Consider the following 20,123-nt stretch of genomic DNA (forward strand, 5'->3'; position numbering starts at 1 on the left):
TGGAGTGCACTGCAGGTCCTGCCCAGCCCTGCCCTGCCCTGCCCTGCCACCTCCAGCTCTCCACATGGAAAATGGATGGCTGAGGCCAAAATTCGGGGTGGCAGATTGCCAAGTGTGTAAGGGGTAGAAGAGGAGGCATGTTGAATCATCATGGGCTGTGGGGGCAGGGCACTGTGGCAGTGCCCCCTTCACCTTTGCCCTACAGAATGGCTCAGGTGGCCCTGGAATACAGACCGGGGGACGAGGGAGGTGTCCTAATGTTTCCCCGACAACCGGGTACCTTCTGGGTGTGGGCCACAGGCTGATCCCCAGTCCCCTCTTGCCAGAAGGCCAGTCTCACCTGACCAGCAGGGAACAGCGTCTCTGCTGCCAGGGGGCTCTCTCCGACCCATGACCCTGCAGCCTGAATGACTGAGTGAGGGCAAGTGCAGGGACCGGCCAGCCAGTGAGCCTAGGGCTGCACCTGGCTTGCCCCTCTGGACCAATCCCCCTGGACTGGCCAGCCTCCAAGACCATGGCTGACCAACTGACCACCCATGGCTGACCAACTGACCACCCATGTCTAACCAACTGACAGCCCTCTCCCTGGTCTCATCTGAACAGCGCGGTGGTTCTGCCCACAACAGCGGGAAGCTGAAGGTAGGCCACGTGATCCTGGAGGTGAACGGCACCACTCTGAGGGGGAAGGAGCACCGGGAGGCTGCCCGCATCATCGCCGAGGCCTTTAAGATGAAAGACAAGGATCATGTGGACTTCCTGGTCACCGAGTTCAATGTGATGCTATAGGGCAGATGACCCGGGAGCCAGAACCAAACGAGGAGGGTGGCAGGGGCAGGAAAGCAGGGCTTACAAAGCCAGTTGGTCCCAGGTTCTGATGAGGCCAGTACCGGCTGAAGTGTGCATCTGCACAACTCCTTATCATCCCGACTCTTCCATGCACATCTGCTGATGTTCCTCCAAGCACAAGCGCGTGCAAACACACCCACACACACACACCCACACCCACACCACCACCGCCCCCGCCCCCCCCTGGCAACATCTCCTTGCACCTCCCCCAGCCCCTTCCCCTAGGCTGGGCCCTCCAGACCCAGACTCCTTGTGGCAAAGGGCCAGTCACAGTCCAGCCTCCCCCACCCCAATATACACCTGGCCAGGACCAGCCTACGTAACCCTGACCAGTGCTCCCCCCTGCCCTGCCCAGGGCCTTCTGGCCTGCAGCACTGACCAATAAAAGATGGACTTCTGCCATTGGAGGCTGAGGGGCCATAGTTGGAGGCAGGGTCAGAGGCAGAGAGAAGGAGGTGCTTGGCAAGGAAGGAGAGACAGTGGGTCAGGAGCAGTAAAGGAAGGCTTGGATAGTGTAGACCAAGGCAGAAGAGAGAGTATGAGCAAAGTCTCATTCTTCTCCTCCCTCTCCCACCCAGATCAGCCCACCTAGGGGCCTGGCTTTCCCAGGCCCTTTCCCACTGCTTGCGGAAGGCAGGATTGGGATCGGGGTAGCAGGGAGGAAACGGGCCCCGGGGACTCCTGGCTCTGATCTCCTATTCTGTGTGGGCAGTCCCCGGGCATCATTCACAGATCTCAGTGCCACAGGCTGGGCAGTAAACAACCCCAGGCCCCAGTCGCCCTCACTGCTCAGATCATCGCTCAGTCCTCTGATTTAGTAGCTCTTTCCCTTCCACTCCACCTAGTGCACATCCACCAGCCCCGTATCCCACACCCCTCCCCCTCCCCCCCCCCCCCCCCCCCCCCCCCCGTGCCCACAGCCTAACAACGGATGCCTTGTAAATGCCCCGCAATGTCATTGTATTTATATAAAAAGCTTGTGACTTTAATTTTTCAATAAATCCAACATGTTAGGAAAAGATGTGCCCCAGTTCCTTCTTGGGCTGGAAGGGCTGCCCGGGAGGGAAGAAGAGGGGCAGCGGCTTCTCCCACTCTCCTACCATCACCTCCACAGAGCCGAACTCAGCTGGACAAACTGCCCCAGGCCCCAGTGCCCAAGGTCACCACTTTCTGAACTGGCCTGCGGGAGTCAGCCTCATGCTAATGGTATGTCTCCAACCCCCCAGTCCCAGGAACCCCAGGAGCATTGAGAGCTGCAGGCTCTGGGCTGTGGGGCTCCACTGGCCTCCATTCTGCCATGACAGTGGCTCAATCTCTGGGGTGTTTGAGGGGGATAATAATAGTAATAATAATTATTATTGTATTTATTAAGTGTTTAGTATGTGTCAAGCAATGTACTAAGCGCTGGGGTGGGTACAAGGAAATCGGGTGAAGTACAAATAAGTCAGGATGAAACAGCTAAAGAAGTGAATATACAAATAAATATTCCTGTACATAAGTGTTTAGAAGCAAAGATTCATAAACCCTAAGGGTAGCTGTTGGATCGATGTAACTAATATTTGGTGACAATCCAGAAAGGCTTCCCAGAGAAGGTGTGGTTTTAGGAGGATTTCAATGATGGCATGAGCTGTGGTCTGGCAGATTTAAAGTCAGAGGGAATTCCAGGCAGAGAACATTGTGACCAAGACATCAGAGGGAGGAGAGATAAGAGCAAGGTACAATTAGAAGGTGAGTTTGGGAGGACTGGAGAGTAAAAGCTGAGGATTGGTGGGAGAAGAAGGCCGATATGAAAGACGTTGAGAGCTGGTAGAGAGCCTTGAAGCCAATTGTGAGGGGTTTTTAAATGACACTGAAGGAGATGAGTAGCTATTGAAGGTCTTTTGTGCACGCTATGTGGGACAGGGGCTGTGTCCTACCTGCCTATATTGTATCTACTCCAGTGCTTAGTACAGAGCTTGTGTTAACATAACCACAATTGTTATTGTGTGTTCTGAGGAACAGTTCAAGATAATAATAATATTTGTTAAGCACTTACTATGTGGCAAGCAATGTACTTAACTCTGGGGTGGGTACAAGATGATCAGATCAGACATAGTCTCTATCTCTCAATCTAACATGAGCCAGTAGTAATGGACAGAAAGGAGGCAGAGAGGTGGCCAAACAGACTCGTCCTAGGCCACAGAGAGGGGGCAAATGAGGCTTTGACCACCCCCACCGACTTCCCTCACCTCCTAAAGTGGCCAGGTTTCCTGCCCGAACCTCACTACACCTATCATCTCTCACAGTGAGCAGGCCTGGGGGGTGGGATGAGCCCAAGGGGAGAGTGAGTCTTGGGTGAAGGAAATGAGTCAGTGCCTTAGGAGATGATGAGCTGAGCCTCACCTTAGAACAGCTCTACAACTGGGTGGGAAAAAGTGCCTTGAGTCCCAGCAGGCCCCTCTGGGAGACTTTTAAGGAAACCCCTGGAACCTTGCCTACTTCTCCTTCTTACCCACTCCCCAAATTTAGGACTCCCAATCTAGATAGTAAAGTCCTTGAGGGCAAGGATCCTGGCTACAAACCATCATTATTATTATGGTATGTATTAAGCACTTACTATGTATCAGGCACTGTTCTATGCACTGGGGTAGATACAAGGTAATCAGGTTGTCCCACTTGGGGCTGACAGTTTTAATCCCCATTTTACAGATGAGGAAACTGAGGCACAGAGAAGTTAAGCGGCTTGCCCAAGGCAGACAGCAAAAATGTGGCGGAGCCGAGGTTAGAACCCATGTCCTTGGATTCCCAAGCCTGTGCTCTAAAGCCAATTCCATTGTACTCCTCCAAGAGCATACTCCAGTGCTCTGCAATCACTAAATACCACTGATGGATTGACGGTACAGGAAGCCTGAATCTCCTTAATAATAATAACAATAATAATAATAATGATGATAATAATGATAATGATGGTATTTGTTTAGCTCTTACTATGTGCCAAGCACTGTTCTAAGTGCTGGCAGAGATACAAGGTTATCAAGTTGTCCCACATGGGACTCACAGTCTTAGTCCCCATTTTACAGATGAGGTAACTGAGGCACAGAGAAGTTAAGTGACTTGCCCAAAATCACACAGATGAGAAGTGGCAGAGCCGGGAATAGAACGCTTGGGAGAGGACAATATAACAACAAACAGTCACATTCCTGGGCAGGGATTGTCTCTCTTTATTTGCTAGGTACCGTACTTTCCGAGCGTTTAGTACAGTGCTCTGCACACGGTAAGCGCTCAATAAGTACGACTGAATGAATGGATGGATGGATGAACCACGAGCTCAGAAGGTAGAGGGGGAGACAGGACGGGCCGGCGGGCGGGCATCCAGGCCGGGAAGGGTCCCTGACACCGGGCGTTCCGAGGGGGCGGGACCAAGGACGGGGCTTCTCCGGGATTGGCGGGGTCCCGGGAGGCCCCGCCCCCTCGGGCCAACCGCCCTCCGCTATTGGCGGGAAGTCTGGCATTATGTTAATACAGGGCAGGGCCCCGCCCCTTTTCGTTTCGGAGACTATTGTTTGCAGTTGGTGACTCCAGGAAACGGACCGAGGAGGGGAGACTTTGCTGGGAGCGGAGTCGGGCCGGGCCGGGCCGGGCCGGGCCGACGACGACGACAACGACGACCAGGAGGAGGAGGAGGAATGACAACGACCTCCGGTTGCCCCAGGCCAGCGGCTCAGGTGGGGCACGTGGAACGCGGCGTGGGCAGAGCGGAAACTTTCAAGACGCGCTTGGAGGCGGGGGCGGGTACCTGAGCGTGTGCCCACGTGTGTGCCGGGGCACCCCCTTGAGTGCTGGGGCACCCCCAGAGTACTGGAGGCTCGGGGGGCGGGGGCGGGAATGGGGGCGGCTCGCGGGGAAACCAACTGGGGCAGCCTAATCAATCAATCAATCGTATTTATTGAGCGCTTACTGTGTGCAGAGCACTGTACTAAGCGCTTGGGAAGTACAAGTTGGCAACATATAGAGACAGTCCCTACCCAACAGTGGGCTCACAGTCTAAAAGGGGGAGACAGAGTACAAAACCAAACATACTAACAAAATAAAATAAATAAAGTAGATATGTACAAGTAAAATAAATAGATAAATAAATAGAGTAATAAATATGTACAAACGTATATACATATATACAGCCTAAGAGGGGACGTCGGTCAAACGCGGCGCTGGAAACCTTTGTTTTGAGGGAGTTTTTGGAAACCCAACTCTTCCTTTTCCTCCCTTTCCCCCTGTCTCCCCCCGTATGAAGCTTGGAAAATTTCCCGGGCTCGTCCATCGGCTTGTGTTTTGGTGCGACGTGTGCGTGATTTGCGGGGGCCCCGGGAGTTCTCTGCAGTTGGGATGTCGGAGCCGGGCCGGTCCGTTATCCTCCCTCCCGGCCTTGGGCATCATCTGTCCCGGGGCCCAGTAGGAGGGGTCGTCTGGGGAGCTGCGGGGCCTGGGAGACCGCCAGGGTGAGGGTCGAGGCGAGGAGGAGAGGGTCCTCCCGGCTGTGGCCGGGTTGAACTGTACACCGCCTTGGCCAGGTTGCTGGGGTGACGCGGGGCTTGAACTTGGTTTGTGTGGGGTTCATTCCCTAGCAACCACAGACTCCCCGCAGTCAGCCCAGCTCCTCCTTCCCCTGGAGCCTAACCGGCTCCCCCTGTCCGGCCGGGGGCGAGGGCAGGGCCCCGTACTGTCCCTGAGAAAGGGGAGCCCGTGCCAGGCCTGGCCGGGCCCCCAGGGCCACCGAATTGGGCACTGGGTGCCCCGTGGCCGTTACTGCAGCCAGCGCAGCACTAATAAGAGACTAGAGTCATGCCCTCTGGAGATGAGAAGGCTGAGGAGTTGTTTGGTAATGGCTTCTGAGTCTGAGGGGTCTTGCCTCAGCTGTTCAGCATCACCAGTAATGATCAAGTAGGAGGAATGTGGATTAGACAGAAGAAAGAGCTTCCTGGCAGGGGGGATTGTAAAGTGTGGGAGTGGGTGACTGAAGGAGACCCGTACCTCCTTACTGGGGGTCTCTAAAAGATGGGGAGTTGCCCTGTGAGCTGGTATGGAAACAGGGCATTGGATGGGATGGAGGACTAGATAGTCTCTTGAGGGGACTCTCTGGGTGGTCCCTGCACCACCTCTCCAGCCTTCCATCGGGCATGGAGCCCAAGGGGTTAGGCTATTTGGTAGCCTGGAGCAGGGCTCTGCAGCTGATCCAGAATCCATAGTATCCTTCCCATGAGGAGAACTGGAGAGGGCTTAGCAACTTCCCCAAGTGCCACTCTCCCCACCTTGGGCTACCCAGAGAGTTGATGGAGGTGCCAAACTGGTAGCTTTCCAGAGGGAATGTGAAAAAGTGGGACTAGATATGGGTCTTCCTAACCGTTATCAGCAACAGCAGCCACTGAAGGCCCCTTCGGAGGGCCACAGGACCCAGGGGATGGATGCCAGCGGGAATAGGTATTCTCAAGGTAGAAAATGGGTAGAGTGGGCAAGACTCATCTCTCCTGGCCAGGGGCTCAGCCCCAAGAACCGGGACCCTCCCTGCCTGAGTCTGGGGATCGAGGAGGGATGGGAGGGGAGTCCCCAAGACCTGTGTTGCCACTCTGGGGGCAGGAGGTGCTCCTGGCTCAGTGCCAGGTGTGGGGAGGGTGCCAGACTAGTCCTCCACTCCTCTGGTTGTTTCCAGGCTGGGAGCACACTGAAGAACTCTCACTGGGTCCCAACCTTACTCCGGCCCCTTGTTTCACAGAGGATCAGGCCCGGCTTGTGCAAATAGAAATGATCCCTGGGGGGCTGCAGAGGGGAGAGATTGGGGGTAATGCACCCCTAGATCTGTTTGTGAAAGACCAGAATTCTTTCTGGAGCAGAGATTGATTTGCCTGATTTGATCAGCACAAGGGCTTCATTGCCAAATTAAATCCCTGGAGAGAGGCAGCAGGAGAGATTTGGATTAGTACCTCTACTGATCATGTCACTCCCAGCTGCCCTGAGCCCTGGAGTGCCAGCCCAGAAGGGCCTCCCCTGGCCAGGAGAGAGGGAGGGAGGGTCTGAGTCTGGCACTCTTGGGTACAGAGGTCATTCACTCAGCAAGGGGATGTGGGGCTGGGAGCTGGACAGAGTCAGAGCCTGGAGATGGGCAGCCTGGAGATGCAGCAGCATGGCCTAATTGATAGAGCACCGGCCTGGGAGTCAGAAAGACCTAGGTTCTAATCCCACCTCTGCCACTTGTCTACTATGTGACCTTGGGCTAGTCACTGTGCATCTGTAAAATGGGGATTAAGACTGAGCCCCATATGGTAATGGCACATTAAGACTGTGTCCAACCCGATTAGCTTGTATCTATCCCAGTGCTTAGTACAGTGGCTGGTACATAGTAAGCCCTTAACAAATTAACAAATACCATTTCAAAGAACCCAGAAAACTCTCAGCAGGCTCTGGACAGTGGAAAGAAGTGAACGCTGGCCTGCTGTTGCTGGAGAACTCCTCCATCTGGTGGTCTGAGGAATACGGTTAGTGGGTCCAAGGTGTTATGTGTTCTGGGGTGTTACACTTCCTGCTGGGCTCTCAGAGATTACTGTGGTCCTGTGTGCCCCTAGTGCATGCCCTCGCTTAAAGAAATCAGGTGGTCCTGAGACGAAAGCAGGCAGGGGGACCCACCGAGAGAGGCCTAAATCCTACTTCTCCTTGGTAGCTGGGAAGCCTGTCTCAGGGCCAGGGTGTTGTTGGCTGCAGGGGATAAGGTGTGGATGTTGGACCTTGGGGGGCTCAGGGCACAATGTAGATTTTTCAAACTACTAAAGCTGTTTGAAGGCTGAGCCAGACCTGCAAGGAGGCTTGGATTAATTTCCATCAGGGTGTGGAGTGAAGGGCAGTGAGGGGAGTGGGCTGATGGGAGGCCCTGGAGCATCTGACTGAGTGGCTGTCACCTCACAATGCCTCTCCCCAGGGTTGTGTCCCGTGATACTGTTGGTTTCCTAGGCTTTGGGCTGGGGAGTGGCCAAGGAGCGAGAGGTTGAAGAACAAGGACAGCCCACCCTGCCAAGCTGGTTCAGTCCTTTGTCCACCCCCCTTTGTCCACCCAAAGTCAGGGCAGCCACTGAGCAGCAGCATGGCATAGTGGCAAGGGAGTCAGAAGGTCATGGATTCTAATTCCAGCTCCTCCAGTTATCTGCTTTGTAGCCTTAGACAAGGCACATCACTTCTCTGTGTCTGTTGCCTCATCTGTAAAATGGGGATTGAGACTGTGAGCCCCACCTGAGACAGGGACTGTGTCCAACCCAATTCGCTCTTATCCACCCCAGCACTTAGTGCAGTGTCTGGCAAATAGTAAGTGATTAACAAATTTCCTAATTATTATTATTATCATAAGGGGTCTGCCACACTGTTCAGGGATTGGGGCAGCTGGAGCAAAAAGGGCTGGGTGGGGGCTGCTCATCCTTCACTGGGGAGAGGACATAGTGCCCCTGGCCCTCCACCCCTCCCTCTGTGAGCCAGAACCACTGGACCCTCACAGGCTGGAGGCAGAAGGCTGTGGGTGAAGCTCTGCCTAGCTGCTGCTGGTGGTCAGGGGCCAGAGAGCTTCCAACTAAGCTCCTTAGCTGGAAGCGGGCATGGGCAGCGGGCCAGGAAATGTTTTCTCTGGTGCAAAGCTGCACACCTCTACACAGTGCCAACAGGCAGGACTGGACGGCACCCCCAAAACCCTGGACTAGAGCCACACACTGAACTCTTCTACACTGTGCCAACCATCAAGTGGCAGCACTGGACAGAGCCCCCTGAGGCTCTGGACCAGAGCCACCCACTGCACACCTCTACACTGTGTCAAACATCAAACAGCAGGACTGGACAGTATCCCTTGAAGTTCTGGGCCAGAGCCACTCACTGCCCACCTCTATACTGTGCTAACCGTCGAACGGCAGGATTTAGGCAGCAGCCACCGAGGCTCTGGAGCAGAGCCACACACTCCGGGCCCAGTCCCACCTCCTGGGCTGCCTGGAATGGCTAGGGTGACCAGGCAGGTAGAAGCTGAGTCATGGGCAGATCCTAGGCCTGACCATCCATCATGGTCTAGGTCCCCAGGGCACCAAATCACAATGTCTCAGAAATTGGAGGGCTTGGCTTCTAATCCCGGTTCTAACACTTGTCTGCTGCATGACCTTGGGCAAGTCACTTAACTTCTCTTTGTCTCAGTTACCTTACCTGTAAATCGGGGATTTCCTGATTAAGCCCTCTTTTGCTGTTGTCAGTATTAATATTATTATGGCATTTAAGTGCTTACTATGTATCAAGCACTGTTCTAAGCTCTGAGGTAGATGCAAGTTCATTCAGGTTGGACACAGCCCCTGTCCAATATGGGGTTCATTTTCCCAGTTCACTCTCCCTTCTGCATCATCTATACATTTGGATCTATGACCTTTGGGCATTTGATATTTGCCCCACCTCCAACTCCAGCACTCATGTATATATCTTTAAATTATATATTATAAATTATTTATACTTATGTTAATATCTGCCTCCCCATCTAGACTGTAAGCTCACTGTGGCCAGGGAACATATCTACCAACTCTGTTGTACTGTACTCCCAAGTGCTCAGTACAGTGCTCTGCACATAGTAAGCACTCAATAAATACCATTGATTGAGTGGCTGCAGATGGAGAAGAGAAGGGGACCCAGAACTGAACCTTTGAGAGACTGCCCAGAGTTAGGGCTTAGGAGGCAGAGGAGCCGCCAGTGAAAGAGACTGAGGAGGAGTGGCCAGACTCATAGGAGAACTATGCTCACATCAATTCATCCAGATTGGCCTGGAACCCAGGTCTCCAGATGCCCAGGCCTGAGAATTTCCTAGGCACATGGTCAGATCCCCCACCACTTCCTCTCCCCTGTGGCCCACAGCAGTGGCAATACGGAATTTAGCATGGGAATCTACTATGTGGGCAGCACACTACCCAGAGATGCTGAATCTTCTTGCTGCTACTATCACTGGAGTTTCCTGTGAGAAGGACAAATAAGCTGCAACCTTGAGACTTCAGGTCTAAAAACTCACACGAAGGCATTGGTTGTAGTATTGGTGGCTTGGGCACCACCCCTTGCACTTTCTCATCCCTGTCTAGCTTGTTCCCATTACAGGGGAAGGTGTAAGTAGATAGCACATTGAGATGGGCATGCAAATGCCTTGTATATACAGAAACCATTAACCATGGCTACAGTGCACAGCATAATGCCAGTGCTGGGCCTAGCATTGGGGCCCAGAGGGCAGTTGTCTTGATAGCCTCTAGATTATAAGCTTTTTGTGGGCATGGGATGTGTCTGTTACATTGTAATAATAATAATTGTGGTATTTGTTAATCACTTACTATGTAGTAAGCACTGGGGTGGACACAAGTGAATCGGGTTGGACACAGTCCACCTGGGCTCATAGTTTCAATCCCCATTTTACAGATGAGGTAACTGAGGCCCAGAGGAGTGAAGTGCCTAAGGTCATACAGCTGACAAGTAGCAGAGCTGGGATTAGAACCCATGACCTTCTGAGTCCCAGGCCCATGCTCTATCCACTGCACCACACTGTACTCTCCCAAAGACTTAGTACAGTGCTCTGTACACAGTAAGCACTCAAATAAAATTAACTGATTAGTTGCTGCAATCTCTGCCACCCACATTGGCCTGCTGTTTTCAGGTTCCAGCTGGGACTGTCAACTTCACAGAATACCTTAATGATAGCAGTGATAATTGTGGTTCCTTCATTCAATCATATTTATTGAGTGCTTACTGTGTGCAGAGCACTGTACTAAGCACTTGGAAAGTACAATTCAGCAATAAAGAGAGACAATCCCTGCCCACAACAGGCTTACAGTCGAGAAGGGGGAAGACAGACATCAAAACAAGTCAACAGTCATCAATATAAATAAGTAGAACTATAGATATATACATATATGCATAAGTTCTGTGGGGCAGGGAGAGGGGAAAGAGCAAAGGGAGCGAGTCGAAGTGACACGAAAGGGGAGCTGAGGAAGGGGGGGCTTAGTCTGGGAAGGCCGCTTGGAGGAGGTGAAACTTCAGTAGGGCTTTGAAGGGGCATTGGTTGATTTGAAGGGGGAAGTGATTGGGGAATTTGAGGAGGGAGGGCATTCCAGGTCAGAGGTAGGACTTGGGCCAGGGGTTGACGGTGGGACAGATAAGATCGAGGCACAGTGAGAGGGTTAGCACCAGAGGAGTGGAGTGTGTGAGCTGGGATGTAGAAGGAGAGAAGGGAGATGAGGTAAGAAGGGACAAGATGATGGAGAGCTTTGAAGCCGATAGGCAACCACTGGAAATTTTTGAGGAGGGGGGTGACATGCCCTGAACATTTCTTTGGAAATATCTAAGTGCTTACTGTGTGCCAAGGACTGTCCCAAGTGCTGGGGTAAATGCAGGATTATCAGATAAGGCACAGTCTCTAGGGGACTCCCAGTATAATGGGGAGGGAGAGCAGGTATTGAATCCTCATTTTAAACTAGGAAATTAAGGTAGAGGAAAGCTCAGTGACTTGCCCAAGGCCACACAGCAGACAAGTGATGCAGCTGGAATTGGAACCCAGGTCCCCTGAATCCCAGGACCATGCTTTTTCTACTAGATCTGAGCACCTTACCTTACCCATGAACCATGGACCTTACCCATGACAGCACAGACCAAACAAGCAGAGCCAGAACTAGAAACCGGGTCTCCTGATTCCTAGAGCAGTGCTCTTTCCCCTGGACCAATCACTGGGCCACTGGTGAGATACAAACAGATGAAGTGGAAAGCCAAATCAACAAGACCAACGTGTCCTTTGGGAAATTGACAGGAAGAGTTCAGCCACAACAGAAAATTCCACTTTATACCAAATTGAAGGCCCGGGAGTCAGAAGGACCTGGGTTCTAATGCCGGCTCCATCACTAGTCTGCTGCATGACCTTTGGCAAGTCACTTAACTGCTCTGTGCCTTAGTTACCTAGTCTGTAAAATGGGAATTAAGACTCTGAACCCTATGTGGGACAGAAACTGTGTATCTACTTCAGCGCTCAGTACAGGGCCTCGCACATAATAAGCACTTAACAAATACCACAATTATTGTTATTATCATTATTATTATTCAAAGATGACGATGTACAATCTTACATGTGGCTGTGAGACCTGGACTTATTTCAGAAGACACATCCAGTTTATGGTGTGAACCATACAAACCCATCAAACAGCATGTGGGATTACACACAAGACCCTAGAATGAAGTCAGTTTGCCAACCATGAGGCAATGCTCACAGCGACAAAGCTCCACTGGGCGGGACGTCGGACAATGGTTGACGGCACGATGCCTGGGTAGCTGTGCTGAAAAAGGCATACCCAAGCCGCCCAGGCAGACATTTGATTTAAAGGTACAGTAAGGCACAGACTCAGGCTGTAGAGAGCCTCACTCTGTTATCGGCTGTACAGTATTTGTGAAGTGCTTGCTATATGTCAAGCATTGTTTTAAGTGCGGCCTAGTGGAAAGAGCCTGTTCCTGGGAGTCGGAAGGACCTCAGTTCTAATCTCGGCTCTGCCACGTGTCTGCTATGTGACTTTGGGCAAGGCACTTCACTTCTCTGTGCCTCGGTTACCTCATCTGTAAAATGGGGATTGAGACTGTGAGCCCCATGTGGGACATGGACTGTGTCCAGCCTGATTAGCTTGTGTCTGTCTCAGCACTTAATCCAGTGCCTGGAATATAATAAGTGCTTAACAAATACCACAGTTATTATTATAAGTGCTGGAGTAGATACAAGTTAATGAGGTTGAACACAGTTTCTGTCCGATATGGGGCTCACAGTCTAAGTTGGTAAATAATTAATCAATGGTATTAATTGAGCACTTACTGTATGTAGAGCACTGCTTTGAATGCTTAGAAGAGTACAAGACAATAACGTGGATAGATATGATCCCTGCCCACCAGAACCTTACAGTCTAGATAACTGCAGCAGGCATACCAACGGTGTTGAAAGCACATTAGCAGGGCAAAGCCCAGTTTTTGAATGTGAAGGCAGGGACCTTGTTATTTCTGCAGTCATGCTCCTTGCCTAGTGAAGTTTGGTGCTTCTGGTTCATATCTGGGTCACATGTTGGCCTTCTCAGAACGGCTAGGTTCTCACCATCCTCAGTGTCCTCTTTGCATGCCCAGAACAACCAGGTATACACAAGTACGCCTCCCCTGCCAACATTCACATGTGTTGTTCCTATAAATGACTATTAATGCCTACTAGTTGTCCTAGTGATCTTGTTTTATGCTGTCATTTCCAACCCGTAGCAACTCCATGGACACATCTCTCCTAGAAAGCCCCACCTCCATCTGCAATCGTTCTGGTAGACTTTTCTTGGTAAAAATATGGAATTTGTTTACCATTGCCTTCTTCTGTGCAGTCAACATGAGTTGCCATCCCCTACTCTCTACCATGCCGCTGCTGCCCAGCAAAGGAGAGTTTTGACTTATAGCAGATTGCCTTCCACTCACTAGCCACTGCCCAAGCTAGAAATGGAATGGGTATGCCTCTGCTTGACTCTCCCTCCTGTAGCCGAGAATGGTAGAGTATTGGAAACTCCGTAGGTATGATCCTCTTTCCTCTACCCCTCCCCATCCCCCCCGCCTTACCTCCTTCCCCTCCCCACAGCACCTGTATATATGTTTGTACAGATTTATTACTCTATTTATTTTACTTGTACATATTTACTATTCTATTTATTTTGTTAATGATGTGCATCTAGCTTTACCTCTATTTATTCTGGTGACTTGACACCTGTCCACATGTTTTGTTTCATTGTCTGTCTCCCCCTTCTAGACTGTGAGCCCGTTGTTGGGTAGGGACTGTCTCTATATGTTGCCAACTTGTACTTCCCAAGTGCTTAGTATAGTGCTCTGCACACAGTAAGCGCTCAATAAATATGATTGAATGAATGAATGAATGATCCTGAGAGGTATGTCCTAGTGATAGTATTTATTAAAGGCCCCTTGGGTGTAACACACTGTACTAAGTGGTTGGTTGTAGGAACTAAGTAAGCAATGTATTCCCATTCCACAAGGAGTTTACACTGGAATCTAGGAGACTGGCCTGACACTATTTACAACTAGAGTAACTAAAGGAAGTAATCAGGTGTACAACTGAATGACATTTATAAAAAAAAGTGCTCATGATGGGTGCAAATAAATGGGTATGGACTGGAAGGGCCCTGTGGGTTTGTGTGGCTTGGGCTATTATTTATTATTTTTTTATTCCAGGGTATTTATTAAGGGCTTACTATGTGCCAAGGCACTGTTTTAAGCACTGGGGTCGATACGAAGGTAATCACGTTGAACACAGTCCATGTCTCATATGGGGCTCACAGTCTTAATCCGTGTTTTACAGATGAAGTAACTGAGGCACAGAAAAGTGAAATGACTTTCCCAAGATCTCACATCAGACAAGCGGCAGAGCTGGGATTAGTACCCAGGTCCGTTTAACTCCCAGGCCCATGTTCTATCCACTAGACCAGACTGCTTCTCAAGCACTGTACTAAGCGTTAGGGTAGATACAAGTTAATCAGGTTGGACACAGTCCTTGTCCCAAATGGGTCACTGGAAACTAATTGAGGAAGGCTTGTTGGAGGAGGTAGGGGTTTTAGAAGGGCATCGAATGTGGGAAGCGCTGTGGGCTATTGGATTTGGGAAGAAGGAGTTCCAGGCATCAGGAGCAGCATGGACTGTGGGAATAAATGTGGTGGGAAGAAGGAGTGAGATATAGCTAGAAGGTTGACTTGCTGTATCTAGTGCCAAGCACTCGGGTAGGGTTGAGAGTGAGCCTCCTTGGAAGGAAGGCTTCCCTTTCTGGCCCAGGTTGAGTCTGGCTGTTAGCAAAACCGTGCACAGCCCACTGCTCTGACAGTGTGCCAAATGGGCACTGTGTTCACAGTTCTCTTTCTCTTTCCAGCCAGAGTTTGGCCTGTAGGAAGACTCACTTAGAGCCTGAACAAACCTTCAACTACAGACTTTTCCAGTCATCAACCCTGACATTAGCATCTCCGCCTTGGCCCAAGGCCTCCGCTAGTTTGCAGGAGGGCCCAAGGCAAGAGGAAGTTCCATACAGGAGGGAAGAGAATAGGCCTGGGGTTGGAGGTGGGAGAATTGAGAACCGGGCATGGGGAAAAGGGGAGTTGGGGTGGAATGGAGGGTGTTAGCTGGGGTGTAGTAGGAGAAGAATGCACAGGTAAGAGGGAAAGGGACAGTACAGGACTGATGTAGTGCCTTAAACATAATGGAAGGGGGGTGAGAAGTGGGGTCTGTTTAATGAGGAGATGAATGTGCTAACCATTGGAGTTTTTGAGGAGCAGAGGAGTGTGTACCAAAGGACATTTTAGAAAGATTATCTGGGAAGCAGAGGGAAGAGGGGAGTGTCTGGAGAGGGGAGAAGTAAGAGGTAGGGAGACCAGTGAGGAGGTTGAAACAGTAATTATCATTATTATTAATGTTATTAATAGTGGTTTTTGTTAAGTGCTTACTATGTACTAAGCATTGTACTAGATATGAGATAATCAGGTCCCACATGGAACTAAGTAGGACCGAGTAGAGGTATTGAATCCCCATTTTGCAGATGAGGGAACCGAGGCACAGAGAAGTTAAGTGACTTGCCCAAGGTCACATAGCAGACAAGTGGCTGAGCTGGGATTAGAGACCCCAGGTCTGCTGACTCCCAGAGCCAGGCTCTTTCCACTAGGCTATGCTACTTCCCAAACCAGTATGATGTGCATACCTCTAGACTGTGAGCTCCTTGTGAGCAGAGAATGTATTTACCAATTCTGTTGTATTGTACTCTTCCAAGTGCTTACTGCAGTGCTCTGCACACAGTAAGCACTCAATAAATTCCAGTGATTGATTGATTTCCTCCCCCTCTAGACTGTGAGCTCACTGTAGGCGGGGAATGTGTCTACTAGCACTCTTATATTGTAATCTCCCAATCATTTAGTGCAGTACTCTGCACACAGTAAATGCTCAATACATACTTTTGATTGATCAAACTCGACCAGGGTGGTGACTGTTTGGATGGAGAGGAAGGGGGAATGTTGTGGAGGAAAAATTGATGGGATTCAGTGACAAACTAGATGTGAGAGTTGAAAGAAAGAGAGAAGCCAAGATTGGAAACACAGAGGCTGGTTGTGTAATGGGAAAGTTAGGTGAAGGAGAGGATGTAGGAGAAAAGATGAGTTTGGTTTTGGATGCATTGAGTTGAAGGTGCCAGGGGACTATCTATGCAGTGCAGACAAGGGGAGAGGTTGGGATTAGCAAGTTCCATTAGGAAGGCACCTGTAGAGGGGTGGAAGCAGAAGCCCTGATTGCAAATCAGCTTCCCAGGCGAGGGAGTATAATACTAAATAATAATAATGTTATTTGTTAAGTGCTTCCTATGTGCCAGGCACTGTACTAAGAGCCACAAATCGGATATGTCCCACATAGGGCTCATAGTCTTAATCCTTATTTTACAGACGAGGTAGTTGAGGCACAGAGAGGTGAAGTGGTTTGCCCAAGATCACACAGCAGACAAGTAGAAGAACCAGGATTAGACCCAGATTCTTTTGACTCCCAGGCCTGTACTCTGTCCACTAACCACACTGCTTCTCTCTAAGGGGATATGAGAAGAAGACCTCACTCAGAGCCTTGGCTGTGGACCAGGGGGGCTCTGCACCCAGAATAGGGGCCTTCCCTGCAGAAGCCTGAGGGTGTTTCCCGGGGTGAGAGTACAGACCTGCTGGGAAAACCCTGTACCTCCTGGATTAGGGATAGCTGAAGAATTTTTCTCTTTTCCTCACTCAATTGTTTGAAATACAGGACTTCCAAAAGAGTTTTCAAATGATGCAAATAATGCTGAGTTTTCAAGTTAGACATTAGTACCATGGTCTGATCTATTACCCATGGCTGCCTGGACCCCACTCCTCAGTGCTGGCTCACTAAATTCCAGTCTGAGAGAGGGTTTGCCAACCTTAGGACTGGCCGATGGGCAGTAGGCAGCAGCAGCAGGCCGCAGCCTGGGGATCTGAGAGCCATTTCCCAGGTGTGGTTCCATCAGAATGAAGTGGCCGACTTGAAGTGCATGAAACCTGATCTTAAAAAATGGCTTCTCCTTCTCCCCATCACTAGTACAGGGCATTCGCCCCCCAGGCCACCCTGATTAAAACAGAGTTGCAAGTGGCACTGTTGGCATGGCACCGCTCCGTGTGCCAACCAGGCTGGGAGACTCACTCTTGCCTCGATCAGAGAGTAGAATCACATGTATGGTTCCCTGTATATTTATTCTGAGCCCAGAGGTTGGAAGCCAATAATGAATATTACCGCCCAAATTGATGGGCAAAACAGAGTGAGATGCCAGGAGCAGGGCTTTGCTCAAATTTGCTGCTGATGATGGTGATGATAGGGAAGGTTATAGGCCTTTTAGAAGTATGAAAATTCCAATAAGAAAGGACAACAGCCGACAGTACTTAAGATGAGGGAGTTAGCCCAATAATTTTTTTAATGTTATTTGTTAAGCGCTTATTATGTGCCAGGCACTGTACTACGAGCTGGGTTAGATACAAGCTAATCAGGTTGGTTATAGTTCATGTCCCACATGGAGCCCTTAGTCGTAGGCCCCATTTTACAGATGAGGTAACTGAGGCACAGAGATGTGCAGTGGTTTGTCCAAGGTCACAGAGCAGATAAGTGGCAGAGCCAGAATTAGAACCCTGGTCATCTGACTTCCAGGCCCTTGATCTTTCCACTAGGCCAAACTGCTCCTCTTGTGCCTGAAACACAAGAGTTGGACGACACTTAGCTTGTGAGCTGGTCCAGCCTGCTGCCTCCAGCATGGCCGGCCCAACCAAAGGCCAATTTGGATCAGTTGCTCCAGGCCCCACCTCCTGTCTCAGTGAACAGAACTTCAGATAGCTGGCATGGCTGTGGGAGATACAGAGGTGATGACCACCGTATCCCAGTCAGTTGTGGGTGTGCATCACTCCCCAGGGTAGGAGGGAGGGAGCAGCATAGTGTCAGTCAGGGAAAGAGAGGTCAGAAACTTCCACCTTAATCACCACCTTCCCCAATCAGGCCCTGGGCTTTACTACACCCCAGAGACACTCCTGCATCTGGGAGGGTTGTCTCCATTTTTCTTAAAAGACTCCAGGATGGAGACTATCCACCTTCCTTAATAGCAGCTCCAGTGCTTCATCATCTGGATCTAGTCCGGAAGTTCTTCTGTCCTTCCAGAACCTCTCTTGCTTTGAGTTAAGCCCTGCTGTTGCCCTCTCCACTACGCCTCTACCCACTGAGCTTCCAGATCTAGCTGACAATTTTTAAGCACTCTTTTATTTGGTCAAAGGCTCTCAGGGTGTGGCAGGTGGATTCCTGGGTCCCTTGTGCCAGGGCTAGCTGCCTTCCCTGTGGAAATCACCCTCTAGGCCCCGCTGTGCTGAGGATGGGGTGTGAGTAACATAGTTGAACTCTCTAGAATTCAGAAGCTGCGATGTCACCACAGCCTCTGCTGGGAGGGAGGATGGAGGAGACAGAGAGAGGTACCTGTTGCTCGCAGCTTGACCCACCCACCCCTTCAGCCTCTCCTGCTTCTCCCAACCCAGTGCTTGGGCCTTTCCCAGCTGGGTATGGGTGAGACGTTCAGCAGCAGCATGGGAGAGAGAGGCACACCATAATCAAACATGGCCCTCAGCCACAAAGGGTTAAGTTTTTAAAGAGAGAGGCGTGCATACACAGAAAAAAAATTAACGGAAATCTGCCTGATGCTTTCTGCTTCTGCTTTCGGAAGAAAGGGCACGGGTAGGAGGGGGTGAGAGATGCATGTGTGTGAAGGGCTCCTTCCCCTCTCAGACAGAATGGCTTGGAAGAGAGCCAAGGAGTCTGGGAGGGACAGAGTGAGACACCGAGACAGCTCAAGTTGGAACAAAGAAAGGCAGGACTCTCCTGAGACCCTGCTGTGAGGCCGGGGGTCCCTCAGCCAGGAAGGCGGAGGGCTGAGGACAGGGCGGGTTGGGGGAGGCGCTCTCATCAGGAGCCTGAAGGTCCCTGAGAAAGTCATGAGGAGAGGAGGTCCCAGTCACTCAGAGAGAAGACCGCTCAGGAAGTGAGCTCCAGGCAAGTAGCTATGTCCATCCCAATCCCCTTTCTGCTCCTCCTCCTCCTCCCCCTCCACTGGGGTCAACCCACTGGAGTCCGTGAGGGTGGGGCTGGGGACCAGGGGCTCTGATTTTCTGAATTTTTCATCAGCTCAGACTTTCTCCGGACTGCCCAGCTGGTGGAAAACCTTCAGGAACTGATGTAAGTGGAGGGAGAGTCCAAGCTTAGAGTTAGTCATGTGGGAAGGATGCTGGAGGTGAGGGGAGTGGGGTAGATGTGTGGCTGGGACCCCATAATTGATCGCAGTGGAGCAAATGCCGAATGAAGTGCTGGATGGGCAGAGGGTGAATGACTCTGTGGCTTCTATCAGCCTTGCTCTTCTCTGCTTAAGTAAGTCTGCTTCTGTTCCCCCATGTCCAGGCAGCAGGAGGCAGGGAAACTGCTAATTTGGGGATTAAGCCTCAGCCTCTGGAACCTGCTTTACTCTGATGGCAGCAGCTTCCCTCCTCCCCTCAGCCCCCCCACTTTCTGGGTTGAGGTCCAGACAGGCTTGGTTGGGGGAGTCAGCGGTGGAGAGGAGCCCTCCCACCCTCCCGCCCCCGGTCTCCAGTGGTGCTTCCTCCCCTCTTTGCCCGAGACCCCTGGTGTGGCCTGCAGATCACCAGCCTGTTTGTGGTCAGGGGGCCGAAGCCCAGCCTGGTCCACCAGAGCAGCTGATGTATGCGGCTGCTTGTCAGGGTATTGACTCTCCCGGGATCAGACACAGACTCTGGCTGGGCCGCGGGAAAGCTCAGGGCCTTCGCTGGCTTCCGGGATGTCGTGAAGCACGCCCGCAGCGGGGTCTGGGGCCTCTGAGGCAACATTTCCTGGGTTCCTGTTGTCACTTGGCTACAGGGGAGTGGGGTGGGGCACGGACCTAGAGAAAGGTCGATTTCCAGGAGTTCATCAGTAATCAAACTCCTAAATGTCAGTTGTTGCCAGATCAGTAGTCTACGGCCCATTGTCGACAATCCACTCACCTAAAATTCAGATCATTGACCCTTACCCAGCCCCAGCATAGCCTTATCCCTATCCCCTCACCTTAATCCTTGCCCTATAGGAAATTCAGTCTCAAAGCTTTAGCTCTGCCAGCTGCAACAGATTGGTTGAGACTGTATTGGATGGGCTATCTG

The 20,123-nt window shown here is 51.1% G+C and overlaps 2 protein-coding genes across 6 annotated transcripts in view; both read left to right on the plus strand.

Moving 5' to 3' along the window:
• The window catches only part of WHRN (whirlin), a 136,446-nt gene extending 134,716 nt beyond the window's left edge, over window positions 1-1,730 (plus strand). For all 5 annotated transcript variants that reach the window (XM_038745428.1, XM_038745429.1, XM_038745432.1 and 2 more), the window contains one exon: window positions 604-1,730. In XM_038745428.1, the coding sequence (XP_038601356.1) occupies window positions 604-786 (183 nt within the window). In that variant the 3' untranslated portion in view covers window positions 787-1,730. The remainder of the gene's footprint in view (window positions 1-603) is intronic.
• A 2,746-nt stretch (window positions 1,731-4,476) lies between these two features.
• Window positions 4,477-20,123, plus strand: part of AKNA (AT-hook transcription factor) — a 60,151-nt gene continuing 44,504 nt past the window's right edge. Inside the window, exon 1 of the mRNA XM_038745579.1 lies at window positions 4,477-4,550. The gene's annotated coding sequence lies outside the window, so the exon portion shown is untranslated. The remainder of the gene's footprint in view (window positions 4,551-20,123) is intronic.

Source organism: Tachyglossus aculeatus, chromosome 4 (assembly GCF_015852505.1).
Source record: "Tachyglossus aculeatus isolate mTacAcu1 chromosome 4, mTacAcu1.pri, whole genome shotgun sequence".
Classification (NCBI taxonomy): domain Eukaryota; kingdom Metazoa; phylum Chordata; class Mammalia; order Monotremata; family Tachyglossidae; genus Tachyglossus; species Tachyglossus aculeatus.